The following is a 16,268-nucleotide window of genomic DNA, read 5'->3' as shown; positions in this document are numbered from 1 at the left end:
GTAGAGCATCGCACGCGAAATGCAAAGGTTGTGGGATCATTACCCACCTGCGGCAAGTTGTTGGCAATAAGCTAACATGATTACGGTGCTACGGCCGTCTCTACTCTTTATTTCGTTTCCCTTAAGCTTTCCTTTCGGTGCTCTTTGGATAATAAAGTACTAATCGAGGCTAACAAATTGTCGAATGAAGACATTTGGATATGGCTATAAACCACTGGCAACCATGACTGGAAAGCTCGAAGTGGTGAGCAAAGCTTTCACTGTACCTAAGTACTGCAGTTGACTGCGCGAGCAATTTAGTTTTTTTCGTTACTCTTGATTATTGCACGCACTACCCTTTTACCCGCCTATCCATGCGAATAGCTTTGTTTTCGTTCTCTCCTTGTGTGTGTGACTTCATTTTACGCATTTCTACGTATGTACAGCTCCCACATTACCGTTTCTGAACTCTAGCACCAGAACTAGGCTGCGCCAATGCCGTTCGACAGATGATTTTAGCATTATCTTGCTGCCCCAGCACTAAGACAACGCTTAAAGATGGGTAAGTTCCATGCCATACCACACCATTGAAGTTAAACAGCCTCCAAGTTTCTTGCGTAGAAAGTGAACGCAAGAAAACTACAGCGCGTAGCAGGCGCCCCTGGCCTTCCGCTAGCTTCCCGAGTGTAAAAAGCCCATGGGTACTAAACAGGTCCGGCACAGCAGTGGCGCGGCACGGCAGTTCCTTGCAAAAACCTCATGCGGGAGCCGGAGCTTTGGACACTCTCCCAGTATTCCAGGCATGGAGGGTTCTATACTCGCGGACAACTTTGTGTGGCAATGAAGGTCGAAAGCTATGGAGGCAAAGTCTGCACAAGTGAGAGCGCTTCTGAAAAGAGTCCCCTGTTTTCATCCACGTTAGTTTAAGCTGCGGAATAGAAAACATAAACACCTCATTAGCAACAGTTAAGATGAAACACACCACTGAATGTGAAAGTTTGCTTATTTCACGGCTTTTCTATTCTGCGTCTGGGCAAACGCAAAACCGTCGCACGTGAAGCTACGTCGATTCAGCATCTGTTCCGAACAACCAAAAGCACTGTCAAATGCTGGCGGGCTACTTGGCACCGCAACACGTGCAGCAGCCACGCGCCTGTAGCTTTCCCTTCATTGCCACAGAAGGTTGTCCGCGAGTATAGGTCACTTTAACCATAGAGTTTCATACAATAATTACTAGAGGGAACTTTAGAGCTAGTGTCTAGGGGAGCTGCAATAGGAGCGTACCAGCATGGGAAATATGGGAAGTACATGGATTTGCCTGAACTTCGTCATTCTGGCTTCAAACAGCTTTGTGACTTTGTAAGCTTGTCATTTTCAACAATGTATTGCATAATAAATAATAAAATGAACATTATTCAAATTGTCCGATTGCACGATTCGAACACACAACCTCTAGCACAGAAGCGTGATACTGAAACCATTAAGCCACGGATGCTTTTCTTTTTCTCTTTATTTCCAACTTAGCTACAAGCCTCAAAGGAGTTTGTGATTGTGAAGCCATGGACGCATGCATCGATAGGCGATGTGAAACGTCCTTATGAATTTATTGTGAGCATGCCAGTGCCTTGAGACGCTTGGCGCGTTTAGATTTAGGCACCTCGACGAGCTCAATCGTTGCAATTAGTGCTGATTGAGCATGTTTTCAGCGTCTTCTGCACTTCGAAGAGTATAGATTGCTCTGAAATCTATGACAATGAAGGCATATAAAGCATAGTAAACGAATCCACAAGAACGTCTCAATGCACGAGCATGAAGATCAGACAAATCCATGTACTTCCCATCAATTCCACTATCGGTCAATGACTGCAGCGCCAGAGTTCCCTCTAGCATATTGTAAGAAACTCTATGACTCTAACCGTGCTCATGTTCTAAACCGCCGTGTGAATCTTCGCATGGCTCCCATTGGTAGAATTAATGCAGGCGCTCTTTTCGACGCTAGCGCCAAGACGCCCTTCAGTTACGGCCCTTACGGGTGGGCGATATTTTATGAAAGTAGCGGCGCACATGGTTGTTTATGTCGTTGTGGCAACAGGACAGCAGCCACGCAGCACCTCCTTTCCAAAGCAGCTTTTTAAATTGTTATACTGATTTCTCTGGCTCACTCCCTGCTTACCCCTCCACGATACATGCGCAGTTATTTTTTTTTGTTTTTTTTTTTAATTTTTGCCGGTGTCCGCGGCGCATTCTTTTTTATGCGCATGCGCTACGCCACAAAATAGCTTTTTATTTTCATTAAAATACGCACCAAATGGACGGTACGCCACGCGTGAGTACACAAATAATGCCAATGAGTCTTTTAAAGCACAAAGACGCATTGGAATTGTTTGTTCCAGACTCCAGTGCTGTGAAGACAACACTGTATGGGATATAGAGAGAGCGCGCTGCTCTGTAGATAAAAACTCTGTTTCCAACTTTTGTAGTTGCTGGCATGCACTACGGTGCTCTGTTGCTCGATGTTTGCTCGCCCGTAGCAATGTATTAAACTAGTTTGTTTTAAGTCGTCTTGTCTACCTGCCATTCCCTCTTCGATGAACGAGGGGCAAGCTCGGAGCGAACGCTGTTGAAGTTGGTGGCCGCTCGAAGTCATGAAGTTATTTAAATATAAAGCGTTAATAACGGAAGGACTAAGTTAATTCCATTCCCTAATTGTTTTAAGGCAACATTATTATTTAAAGCAATTTGAATTAAAGGTGTATTCATTAGGTGTTCGAGAGTGCTTGTGGCATGTTAACCTAGAACGATTCGAAGAACTTCGTAGGGATGTGTCAATGTTTTTTTCACCATGAATAAATTGAAACAAAAACTTTAGTGGTACTAGTTCTGCCCTACTTTGCCGTGGTAATAAACCAGCTCTTTTTAATAATTCACTCGATGAATCCGTTATCTTCTATTTATTATATATGAACCTAATGGCCTTCCTCTGCACCCCCTCTTACGAGTCCTTTTGTGTACGCAAATCAAACAATACTGGCGTACTCCAGCACGGTCGAACAAGCATTTTGTAGGCCAGCATATTTGTATCTGCGATCGTGAGATGAAGTCGTCTTCTCAAAAAGATGAGTCGCTTTAGTGCTCAGCATGTTAATTTCCACTTGAGTTTACGTTGTTAACATGGGTTTCTGGTCGGATAGTGAGCGTTAAAATGACACCTAAATATTTAGCCTGAAATACACAAGTGATAGGTGTGTCATTAATAATGTTTGTAAAATCAGATACATGTATCTGTTTCTTTCTGTTTAGTGCTAGCATTACTGATGTTTCACTCCTGACACCAAGAAAAAGTAGAATTTTGTATATCGTGATCATCATTGCAATCAATTTCGCGGTACGAAAAACAATTGTCAGTGAATAGACAGATGTTACCATGTAATCGGGAAGGCAAATCGTTTATGTATATTAAAAACAAAACTGGGCCCAAAACCCTTCCTTGGCACACTCCAGGTGTAACAGATGTTAAATTGGAAGCTTCGTTATGAATATACACGAATTGTGAGCAGCAGAGAGCGGCACACTCACTCACGTTTCACTCCCATTCATTTCAAAGGCGCGAGTGTGAGTGAGTTACAGAGACTGTGAGTGGAGATGAGTGCGAGTGAGTGCCAATGAGTGTGAGTGGACTTGAGTGCCAGTGAGTGTGAGCGGAGGTGAGTGCGAGCGAGGGCCAGCGAGTGTGAGCGGAGGTGAGTGCGAGCGAGGGCCAGCGAGTGTGAGTGGAGATGAGTGCGAGTGAGGGCCAGCGCGTGTGAGTGGAGGTGACTGAGTGAGGGTGAGCGGAGGTGAGTGTGAGTGCGAGTGAGGGCCAATGAGTGTGAGTGGAGATGAGTGCGAGTGAGTGAACAGAGGTGAGTGCGAGTGAGTGCCAGTTAGTGTGAGCGAGGGCCAGCGAGTGTGAGTGGAGATGAGTGCGAGTGAGGGCCAGCGCGTGTGAGTGGAGGTGACTGTGAGTGAGGTTGAGCAGAGATGAGTGCAAGTGAGTGAACAGAGGTGGGTGCGAGTGAGTGCCAGTTAGTGTGAGCGGAGGCGAGTGCAAGTGAGGGCCAGCGCGTGTGAGTGGAAGTGACTGTGAGTGAGTGTGAGCGGAGGTGAGTGCGAGTGAGTGTGAGTGGAGGTGAGTGCGAGTGAGTGAGTGGAGGTGAGCGTGAACGTGAGTGCAGGGCCTGGAAAAATTATGGTGAGTGAGTATTCTCACACACTGGGCGACCTATGGCACTGCGTAACAGACAGGTGAATAAGCTTATTGCAATATGGTTGGTGGCAATAGCTATGAATGCAATGTGTGACGACCTGTGAGATATTGTGGTACCGGAAAAGGAATTCGAGCGTGTACTGGCATTTGCACGCGACACGGATAGGTAAGTACTGTGGGAAAGCTGCCATGGTGGGTGCTTACTGCTCTCAATCACATGTGCCTCGTGCCTTTTCTTATTCACATCGGATCTAGCAGCCAAAAAAGGTATCAAACGATCACAGTTTGGCACTTTACCGAGCGTTGCGTTGGTGGCAAAAAATCATGTTTTCTGGATACGTATTAACCAGTAAAAAAGAAGCATAACTATTAGTAATTTTCTGTGTTCTCTATTGCAAATGTCGGCGCCGGGAAATCCTATGAAATGGGGCCATATCAATGAGGTTCTAGAGTAGCTGCCTTTCCCGTTGCACCCAACAAGGCTTTTTATTGTTACCTTTAATACTAACAAACTAACCATGTATACCAAGCCTGTTAACATGTGCATCAACCAGCGCAATACACCCAAAATTTGCTGTAGCTTACGTGACCATGAAACGTTTCTTTGTTTCAAGTGTCCCTCCCTTAGAAAATATTGTATGCCTAAAAAGAAAAGGGAAAAAAAAAGCCATTTATCATAGAGTTCACAAATCTGTACCACAGTTACAACTAGTTTCATTCAACCAAACAATGTACATTTTTACATGTGTTCAAAATAAAATGGAAGAAAACATACAAAGGTGCAACAAATGTCTCGCAGCCAACTGCATGCAACTATGTCTGGATTTCACATCTGCAGCCATTAGCTGCAGTCAATAACTGAAGTGTATGTAATCAGCAAAGTTAGATATAATGCCCAGCTGACACTAAAAAAAGCAGAAAACATGAGGGATGAAAAAAGAAGACTAACTCACCGACTGCGAGATCGCGAGGAGCTTGCAGAGAAGCTACCACTCCGTGACTTTTTCTGTTTGCTGCACAAGAGCAACCACAAATGGCTAATGAAAAGCCACACCCCCTGCCTCTCTTCCAGTTAAAGTACAGTACTCTTTAGCCATATAATACTCATGCAACACAAGCAAATGAACTTCTACTGGATATGCACTCAATTTCAATTCCATTATCCATGAATGCTCACGTCATTTAATTAATTCTTTGATGTACATCATAACAAAGACAGAGAGAAAGAAGGAAGATTTTAGCCAGACAAAAAGAAAGGAGGCCATACATTATAAGTAAGCAAGATTTTCCTTGCAAACAATGTAGGACAGCAGAATCACTTTTGTGTGTTCTGTGCATGTGGTGGCTATGTGTGTGTGCAAGTGTGCAAGCAAACATCACACTCTCACTCATATTACTATTTTTTATACTAAGGGAGAAAAAAGTACCACATTTACCAGACACTTCTAGCTGGCCATAAAACCGTATCAACCTGTCAGACAAACCTCAATGTAACGAACATGGATATAGCGAACTATTTTCACTTCCCTATCTTAGTTATATTGAAAACCATGTTTTTTTATTGCGATTTGATAAAGTAATTTGGTGACGAAGTTTTGATTTAACGATGTTCTCGTCCATTGCAAGCATGTACTTGGAGCCTGTATGGCTGGTAAGCCTAATAAAAATCATAAAAATGTTGCCAGAGGCAAAAGTTATTTCCAAGCATCCTTTCGCATGAAAAGCTTTCACAGGAAAACGCCGTGTCATGTGTCAGGCCGTGGTATGCAGCAAACACAGCTGCGCCATTTGCTGCGTTGGTAAACAACTTGCGGAGGCTGTGGGGTGTACAGCAGCTCGCAGCACTCAGAGAAACATGAAGGGCTGACGATTCGTTTAGCGTAAGGGAGGTGGAGAGGTGGTGACCATGCGGTAACCTGATTAAGCATGTGCGAATGGTAGAAGATGCGCACCTCCATCCGCCCTCTCCACTTTGCGCACACATCTCCTCTACCCTTGCTGTGGTTGTGCATAGGTGTATATACACAGGCCCCGAGTCATATCTTGGAGGTAACCTTGGACAAGTGTAAAGGTAAAGCCGAGACTGTTGGTTTTTTAATGCACACTGTGTTCCCGTGCCTCTGGCATTGGCAGTCACGCAATCTCAAGTTTCTCAGACAGGGTGGAAGCGTTCAATTGCACTATGACAGCAAGTGTTCATGGTAATTTAGTGAGACCTGTTTGCCTGAGCGTGCACGACACCGATAAGACTAGGAATTATACTTCATATAATCTGCTACCGCCATCAATGCTTCACCCTTCTGGAGAAACTGCGACATTTTTTTCTCGGGATGAATATTAAAATATTTTTATACTTTTGTTTTTAAATTGTGGGTGCCACCTAATGATGGCTGCAAGCACTAGGCGTGGTCAGCCATGGTGTACAAGATTTATAGTGCCATGCAACACAACACATGCTAATCTCGGTTGCCATGAGCTGCGCTGATGCACCGCTCCCGGCACAATCTGCACTGCATGCAGAAGCACTCATAACTGCGCCATTATGACCTAACCTTCTTATGAATTGTTTAAAAGTACTTAATGACAAGGTACTATCCAAATAATTTGAGAAACTATTTTTATTTGTGAGACTTTAAAACCTCGAATTATAACCAAATTCGTCAACTAACGAAGTTTTTTGCCACAAGCACAACTTGGTTATATCGAGGTTTGACTGCATAGCAAGTCCTTTTTTGTAAAATAAATTACGATAAAATACATGATCTTTACTGTGCCAAGCTTCTGTGTAACAATGTACTGCTTAGGTTTTGCTACACTTTCAAAATATTTTTTCATGGGTAGCATTATATGTCAGGCAAGTCGAAAATTTCCATGTAAAGCCAGAAACTTTCTTTTCCAATACAGGGCGAGAATGCACAGTTTAAGCCTACTGTGTGCGCAGTTGATAGTTGGCATCCAGAGTACAACGACAAACGACCCATTGTCTGCGATAATAATAGGCACGTTGGTGGAAAACGTCCTATGAGCCTGCCCACTTTTGCCATTCCCCATACGTAGAAAGCAGGTGTTATACGTAGGCCAGGAATGCCTAAGCCTATACTAAAAGGGGGATAGCAAGCAGTCTGGGATGCCCTGGTAAACACCCGACCCGTAGGGATGGAAGGTGACTAAAGGGGACCAAAAACGAGAGGATCCACCACTCGTGCATTAATTATGCATGCACATGCGGCTGTCCCCTCTCCATTGCAAGTTAACACTTTGGTTAGGCTGCACCAGGCAACACACAAAAAAATTAAGTGGAACCCCCTGGAATGTGAACAGTCAAAGATACACATAGAATTACATGGCAGTCGGCGTGGTGCGAAATGTGTATGTTTGACAATGTAAATATGTGCATCTCTCTGCTCATATGCCTTCAGGGTGTCTGCCAAGCTGACATATTCAAATTCCCTGAGTTTTCCAGGTTTTCCCTGAGTGCCTTTGCAACATTTCCTGAGTGACACAGAACTTTGTTTTATGTCAAGATGGGCTTGACACCCTGTTGCCTGATGCTGTCCCCCTCTATAAATAAAAAACAACTAAATCCAGTTTGAATAGTAAGGAGTAGTATTTATTTTATTCCAAAAGAAAACAGAAGGTAGGGGTTAGTAAAATGCATAGCGAATAATAATACCTTAAAAAATGGTAATACCCATTGCAAATAGAGTCAAACATTCTCAAATACGAATAAAAAGGAGATGCATACAGAATAAAATATTTTCGCATATAAGCTATTTCTATCAAATGATAGCAAGCTCATTGGTATGAGGCCCGAACTTTGCCACAAGTGAGATTCTCTTACAACAGCTGGTAAGTCAACCTCAACTGTCCTGACATACTCTCAGACCGTGCACGACGCCTCAGTGTTGCGTTTCACCGCTTTAAAGAGTTTATTTTGGTTTGGATGAGGGACACCTGCATCTCCGCGTATGCCAACACTGTTTTTTGAGCTCAAGCTCCTTCAAAGAAGCAGCGGCATGCTTCCTTTCCCGTTCATTCATCAACGCATAGGTCCTTTCTGTTTTTCCACTCCTCCTCCTTCCACTACACGTTCACCACACAGACCATTTGAAGCATCCTCTTTGACAGTTGTACAAATGTCAGATTTTTCGGACTCGCTAGGGGCCACGAAACGTAAAAAAAACGGGCAGCTCGAAAAAAATGAATGCATATCTTTTACTGCCCTTAAGGGCTCAAATCACCACAGGCACATCTGAAAAAGCTCTGAAGGCCTACCAGTGTACTTATTAGGCATATCAGAGCTCGCACTGTGACAGGAGATGCAGGGTGCACGCATGTATAATTAATGAATACATACTGTGTCCCGTGACAATTGGCCCTTCCCACGCTTGTTATGCTTCACCGCAAATACTTTTGTGTATGCTTCACAGCGTAACAGTTCTGTACAGAGGCAAAGCTGACTTTCGGGAACTGGCATTATGCAACGCATTGTGCTTTTCAAGCTTCGAAGCCAATCGCGAGGACCACAGAGGCGGAATCTGTGCCATTGCTGACAGCAGCGAATTCTTTCAATGAAAAACACGACAACCAACAGCAAGAAGCTTAATAGCGAACGTTGAAGCAGCTAGGCCCAGCGTTGCCGCGGTGGTGGCTACGGCTGCCAACGGATCTATGTGCGAGAGCGCTGGTTTGAGGCGGCGAGCTAATTAAAATGGCGGCAGTGGTGGCTTAGATTATAGCGGTTTCGGACCTACAGTCACTGCAAATAGTCCGGAAAATTGGAGTGGAGCGAAAGAACATTGGCGCCACTGTGCTCCCGGAAGGTATCGTAGGAAACAACTTTTTCGCTAGAGTACAACACCATCGTCCCATATCAGAAAGAAAAGCAAATACTTTTTTTTTATGTGTAGGCATGTCTTATGTTTTATAAAATGCTGCATTATAAGAGACATCTGTGTTATTACATTTTTCTTTCCCGATATTCAACATACTTTTTTCGGTTTTCATTTGCAGATTTTTTTTTTGTCAGCGAACATAATAAATTTCACTGGCCCTTCTTGGTGTATAATTTTTTTGAATTCAGGTTATCAGTTTCTTTCGATGTACATCTATTTCCCAATTTCCTTTTAGTCTAGAATGTGCAGTCTAATTGTATATCCTGCTCTGTATTACTGCAGTTGTATCGAATGCAGAGAATAACAAAGTTTTAAAGTATAAATCTAGCAAGGAGACAGCACCCCTATTGTGATGTGACTGTACAGGAATGAAGAGTGAGTGCATTTAAATTTCAAACACAAATAGAAGAAGACTTTATTCGTAGCATCCTAGAAGTAAAGAGCCACAGCAAATGGTAGAATAGGTAGATGAAACCCTACATAGCCCCCCCCCATCAGTGCTCTTCTCCAGTTGATGCGCTGCAGTGGCCAAAGCGGGAAGAATGCTTGGTCAAAACCAGAGATCCCCCTCCCCACTTCTACTTTTGCTTGAGCGGCAAGCTTGGGGCAGTGCGCTAATATGCGTCACCTTCACCTCACAATGCTCTGTGTGGGAGCGCCTTGAGGGTGTTCACAGCTTCACGCTGATCGTCGCCTTCAGTGTCTGGTAAATTGGCTTCCATGGTGGTCCATTTTTGAATAAAATCACATTCCGGAAAAAATTCCACTTCCTTGTTATGTTGTTATTATTGTTTTCACTTTAAACCAAAAATACTCACTAAAATTTAGAGATATAAAAAATAAAAGAATAAACTATATTTTAAAAATGTTTAAAAGTAATTTCACTAGCAGTCAATAATTTAAACTTTAAAAGTACAGTTGAACGCCTTTATAATGAAGTCCCAAACCATTCATTATGCTGGTCACTTCATTGTAAATGTACACTGCGCAGCTCACAATAGAACTTGGACAGAACTATTCCTTCGTAACACATGTAATTTTGTTGTAGAGGCGTCCGACTGTAACTTAAAAGAAGTAGAGAGCACCCAATGACACACACGCACTGATGTGCGTGCAGTGCAGAGAGAAATTTTTTTTTATGTCAGTGAGAATATTAGAGAGTCATCTATTTTGTATTAGGCACTTAATTCTGAAATTCATCTTGGTAAAGCCTAATGTCATTCACCAAGGATGTTCTAACAAGACTGTGTTGACTCATAATATTAGTTATGATAATGTAATATATATTTCTGCTAAATATTGTACCTTTCCCAACCTTAAGTTTTCAGTGCAGGTAGTTTTATAGAAACACAAAGATGTCAATGCCCTTCCTGTTGCCAGGTGAAGACGCCGAACAGGTCAACAGCAGACACCGACATGGGGTTGTACTTATGCTTGACTGGCGCTGTTCACACCCCACCATCTTCGTGTGAAAAAAGTTAACTTTTTTTTTTCCACCCAGTGTCACGATCCGCCCGGGTTTGTGAACGAGGGAGAGCTCGAGGCACCCTCCGTTAGACGGATGCTCCACAGTGTGGTGGTGCTGAACGATGACTCACCGCCGAGCAGCTGTGCTCGTCGGTTTTTATTGCAGTGCGGTGACCAATGTTGCCTACCGAGCCTGGCGGGCCAACGAAGATTATGCCCGAGGGAGCGTCACATGCTTGTTACACCCAGCAGTGAAGAAATCAACCTACAAACAGTGAGGGCTTTCTATATACACATCTAAATTTTATATTTACCACAAAGAGGCTTTGTGGTGAAGACCAAACAGATGCAATTTTGAGGCAGGAGACGATTTCACAAATCTTTCAGAGCGCAGCTCTTAGGCGCCCGATCCTGGGTTGAGTGTCAGCATCCCTCGGCATAACTGCGCGAACGCGCCTCGTGCAACTGTTCACAGGTTCGCCTTCTTTTTCCACAGTTGGCTCCAACGCCGCTTCATCATGCCAGCTTTCCCATACTGCCCCTCCATCTGCAAAGGTGCTGACACTGGCCTACTGCCAGTTGGTGCAGTGATTTTGGGCTCAAATTCTTTGCCTCAATATACTGTGAAATGAAAACACGTATCGAGCTGCACTCCAATTTTTGCATTAGGAAGTATTGTAATCGTCGGACATTTTTTTTTCTACCTTAAAGCAAAAAAATAATTCATTAAAGCTTTCTCAGTTTCGAAACAATATGATGCGCTGTTAGAAGCGCCATAGCCTATTTTTACTAAAACTGCCTCAGTGTTCAATTGGCAGCTAAACATAGGCCAAAAATGAGTTTCTTGCATGTTTATCATCGCCTGTGCGCATCGCTTTGCAATGCCGTATTTACTCGCATAATGGTCGCACCTTTTTGTCAAAAACATTAATGCAAATTCAGGGGTGCGATCATTACACGGGTTAAATTTCCCCCGAAAACAAACATTGTAGCGAAGAAGATTGGTGCGCCCTATGGACGCACTATCATCATCGGCCTGCCGACGAAGAAGGGCTCGCGCTCTAGGTGTCCGACGCTCGACTGAGATGCTCGTGTTTCTGAGTGCTCAATAAACCGCGTTACATAGTTGGTGGAGGTGCTGGGTAGTACTTCCCTAACCACCCTGGAACTACGTAATCGGACACTGCCAGTCATCATGCCTGACAACGCCAGCCAAACAACACCTCTGGCATCGCCAACATTGATTTGTCATGGCTGAGTGCGCCAACCCAATCCTGCCATCTTCAGCGGTTCCGACGAATACGACGTAGAAGATTGGCTCTCGATATATGAGCGGGTGAGTGCCCACAATAAATGGGACGATGCTGCGAAGCTAAGTTACGTGAACTTATAGCTCATGGGTGTCGCTAGCGTGTGGTAACACAACCATGACTCCCGACCTCAGCACCTAGCCAGATTTCAAGGGGCGCATTACGCAAGTCTTCGGTCGCCCTGAGGTGCAGAAGCTCCGTGCCGAAGAGCGCTTGCGCAGCTGTTCCCAGCAACCCGGTGAAAACTTCACCAAGTACATAGAAGATGTTGTGGACCTTTGCAAGTGCGTCGATCCATCGATGACCGAGTCTGACAAGATCTGTCACGTAATGAAGGGCATCGAAGATGACGCATTCCAAATGCTCCCCTCGAAAAGCCCGCGAACCGTGGTCGAAGTCGCTGAATTTTGTCAAAGCTATGACAAACTCAGGAGGCAACGTCTACTCACTCGACATTATTTGATCCCCGATACTTACATTGCAAGTTTAGCCGCTGTGACTAACAATGACCATCTGCTCGGCGAAATCAAGGAATTTATACGCTCCGAAGTCGCCCGCCAGCTATCCCTACTCACCGCCGTCCCAGGGCCTACGCCGTCCTTGGCTCCTATGTTGTGTCAGATGCTCCAGGAACATGTGTCCGAAGCTATTTAGTCCCCTCGTGCAGTGCCACCATTGCCTGTATCTCTAAGCTATGCCGAGGTTGCAGCACCACCACCTCCATCGACTTTTTCAGCACCACTGTTTGCTGCACCGCCACGTCCAATCCCTTCAGTGTACACCACCAGATAACCAGCTAGCACGGGACCCTGGAGTACACCCGACAATCGCCCAGTGTGCTTCTGTGGAATCCCTGGTCACGTGGCACGGCACTGTCGCCATTGCTTATGGATTCAAGGTAATGACCAAACTGTCCGCTCCTATGTTTCGCCAGCTTCGTCCTCGCCACCAAATGACTTGCACTTGCAGTCTTCGAGCAACGTCATTCCTTCTGCCCACAATCGTCACTCGCCATCCCCTCGTCACCGCTCACTTTCCCCCATGCGGCGGCGTCTGGCCCCATCGGTGCAGGAAAACTAGCTACCGCTGTTCAAGAGGCGAAAACTGCGTTCCAGTCGAACCACACAAAGCCTCACTTTTTTCCGACGAACGTAATCAAAGTATCTGTAGAAGGAGTCGTCACACTGGCATTAGTCGACACAGGCGCCGCTGTTTCAGTAGTTACGGAAGAACTTTGCCGCAAGCTTCGAAAAGTAATGATGCCCTTATCTGTGCTGTCACTCCGGAGAGCAAGTTCCCGGTGCATTACCCCTGTTGCCGCATGTACCGCCCGCATCGCCATTCAAGGAGACACGTATACAGTCGAGTTCCTCGTCCTCTCATCCTGTTCATTCGTCGTCATCTTGGGGGTGGGACTTCCGACCATCAGGCCATCGTTGATTGTTCTCGTGTTGAAGTTGAATTTTCTTCCAATACCCGTTTACACGACCTTGATGATTTTCGTGACAAACTGGCCGTTGCAGAAGATATCACGATCCCTCCGCACTCTTTTGCGATTGCAAATGCCCGCTCTACTTTTGCCACTGGCACTACTGCCCTGTTTGTCCCATCAGACATTTTTGTTCACCGACGATGTTCCCTTCCCTTCGCTGTCCTAACTGTCAGTGGTGGCTGCACGCGACTGCTCATTTCCAATGCTAAGGCCACGTCCCTCGTCTTACGCCGTGGCGAGTGCCTTGAACGTCTTAAGCCTGCCGACTCAGTGACCATCTTTGACACACCTCTTGACAACACCTATTCAGACGTGAACTCGTTGACTCATAGCTTGCCTTGTCCCCAGCCTACGCAAGACGTCTTCCACAGCTCAGTAGATGCCCTCCTGAGCCCTACACAGTGTTCGCAGCTTCTCAGCCTTCAACTGAAATACCAATCTACGTTCAACTGTCAACAAGCCCCACTAGGCCGCACATCGACTGTACATCACGAGATCAACACCGGCACCCACGCACCACTGCGCCAGAGGCCTTATCGTGTATCACCCGCGGAGCACCGTGTTATTGAAAATAAAGTAAACGAAATGCTTGAGCGTGGAGTGGTTCCACCCTCTAATAGTCCCTGGGCGTCACCTGTAGTCCTGGTTAAGAAAAAAAGATTGCTCAATTCGATTTTGCGTCGACTACCGCCGTCTTAATAAGATAACTCGCAAAGACGTCTATCCTATACCGCGCATCGACGATGCTCTGGATTGTTTGCAAGGCGCAGAGTATTTTTCTTCGCTCGATTTACGCTCAGGCTATTGGCAAGTGCCTAAGAATCCTGCCGATCGCCCGAAGACAGCCTTCATGACCCCAGATGGCCTATATGAATTCAACGTTATGCCGTTTGGGCTTTGCAACGCCCTACTTTCAACGCTCCTACTTTCATTGTTTTATCCGGAATTTCGCTTCTATCATTGTTCCCTTGACTCAGCTGCTTCGCGGTGACACGCGACTTTCTACTTGGACCACAGTTGCGACGATGCTTTTGAAACAATGCGGCGTTTGCTCAATTCACCTCCCGTACTGCGCCCTTTCGACCCCGTGGCCCCCACGGAAGTCCACACCGACGTCAGCGGCGTAGGACTTGGTACCGTGCTTGCGCAGCGAAAAAGTGGGCATGATGAATACGTAGTAGCCTACGCTAGCAGAACACTAACGAAAGCGGAATCCAACTACTCCGTCACCGAAAAGGAGTGCCTGGCTATCATCTGGGCCCTTGGAAAATTCCGACCCTACCTATACGGGCCCCCCTTCGATGTCGTTACAGATCACCATGCTCTATGTTGGTTATCGACTTTAAAAGATCCGTCTGGCCGCCTTGCGCAATGGGCTCTACGGTTACAAGACTTCCACATACGCGTCATTTACCGGTCTGGCCATAAACACACCGACGCGGATGCCCTCTCTCGGTCACCCACACCAAGTGACATGACTTGCATTTCAGTCATCAAATCGGTGTTTTCGTCGCCTGTGCATGTCAACATGGCTGTGGAGCAATGCAAAGATCCCTGGATTGCGGCACTTATGGATTGCATTTCTGAAACTTCGACAACACGCCCTTCACGCGCTATCTGCTGCCAAGCTTCTCATTTTGAATTGCGGGATGATGTTCTCTATCGTCGAAATTACGCTTCCGATGGCCGCAAATGGTTATTAGTCGTCCCCCGCCATATGCGCACAGATGTATGCTCCACTCTCCATTCAGAGCCGCAATGTGCCCATGCCGGCCTCTTCAAGACTTACGCCAGGCTTCGCTCCCGCTTTTATTGGCATGGCATGTATACTTTTGTGCGAAAGTACATTCGCTCGTGCACAGCATGCCAACGATGCAAGCTTCCTGCCCTTCGTCCTTCTGGTCCTTTGCAGCCCATTCCTTGTCTGTCTCGACCATTCGACCGCGTCGGCATCGATCTCTACGATCCTCTTCCCTGCACATCAGCTGGCAATCGGTGGATTATAGTCGCTGTCGACCTCTTCACCCGCTATGCAGAAACTGCAGCCCTGCAAACAGTGACAGCCCGCGACATTGCGTCCTCCCTCCTGCATCACTTCATACTGTGTCATGGGGCACCGCGGGAACTTCTGAGTGACAGAGGGCGTGCGTTTCTGTTGACCCTTCTGACCGAGTGCCATACCGTCCATCGCACCAATACAGCTCATCATCTGCAAACAAATGGCATAAAAGAACGGTTCAATTGTCCTTTGGGCAACATGCTATTCATGTACATTACATTGGATCATACCAACTGGGACCTTGTTTTGCCATGTTATGTACGCCTATAACACTGTTTCACAGGCCACAACGGGATTTTCACCATTCTTTCTCGTATATGGCCGTGAACCTACCTGTACGCTCGACACCATTCTCCCCTACTGGCCCAACCCATCAGAGGGCACGCCTCTGTCTGAAGCCTCCAAGTATGTCGAGGAATGCCGTCAGCTGGCCCGTTCGTTCACGGCGGCAGACCAGAGTCTCCAAAAATTCAGTCGCAATGATGACCGACCTTCCTGCACCTACCAGCCAGACTCACTAGTCTGGCTGTGGATACCTTCAAGCACCCCTGGTCTATCCTCTAAACTCCTTGCTCAATACCATGGTCCCTACTGCGTCATACAATAGACGACACCAGTCAACTACGTCATCGAGCCGCTAACGCCATCTACTAACTTGAAGTGTCGCGGACGCGAGACAGTGCACGTCCAGAGGCTTAAACCCTATTATGACCCCCTTGTCCTCGCTTCTCCTTGAGTCGCCAGGATGGCTCCTTCTTCTCCAGGGGGCAGTTGTAGCGATGAAGACTGGCACGTCCTATGGACGCACTATCATCATAGG

The 16,268-nt window shown here is 46.0% G+C and overlaps 1 protein-coding gene across 9 annotated transcripts in view; it reads right to left on the bottom strand.

The window, feature by feature from the left end:
* Positions 1-16,268, bottom strand: part of LOC142590546 (uncharacterized) — a 278,657-nt gene that overhangs the window by 58,409 nt on the left and 203,980 nt on the right. For 7 of the 9 annotated variants that reach the window (XM_075702763.1, XM_075702757.1, XM_075702796.1 and 4 more), the window contains 2 exons: positions 5,179-5,238; positions 4,811-4,867 (listed from right to left, as the gene is read on the bottom strand). The exons of 1 other annotated variant lie outside the window; for it this stretch is intronic. In XM_075702763.1, the coding sequence (XP_075558878.1) occupies positions 4,811-4,867; positions 5,179-5,238 (117 nt within the window). The remainder of the gene's footprint in view (positions 1-4,810; positions 4,868-5,178; positions 5,239-16,268) is intronic. One more of the 9 variants, XM_075702806.1, reaches the window with a different exon arrangement.

This window comes from Dermacentor variabilis, chromosome 1 (genome assembly GCF_050947875.1).
Source record: "Dermacentor variabilis isolate Ectoservices chromosome 1, ASM5094787v1, whole genome shotgun sequence".
NCBI lineage: Eukaryota > Metazoa > Arthropoda > Arachnida > Ixodida > Ixodidae > Dermacentor > Dermacentor variabilis.
Note: the sequence above shows the minus strand (reverse complement) of the source record. Positions and strands in the feature narration are given on the sequence as shown.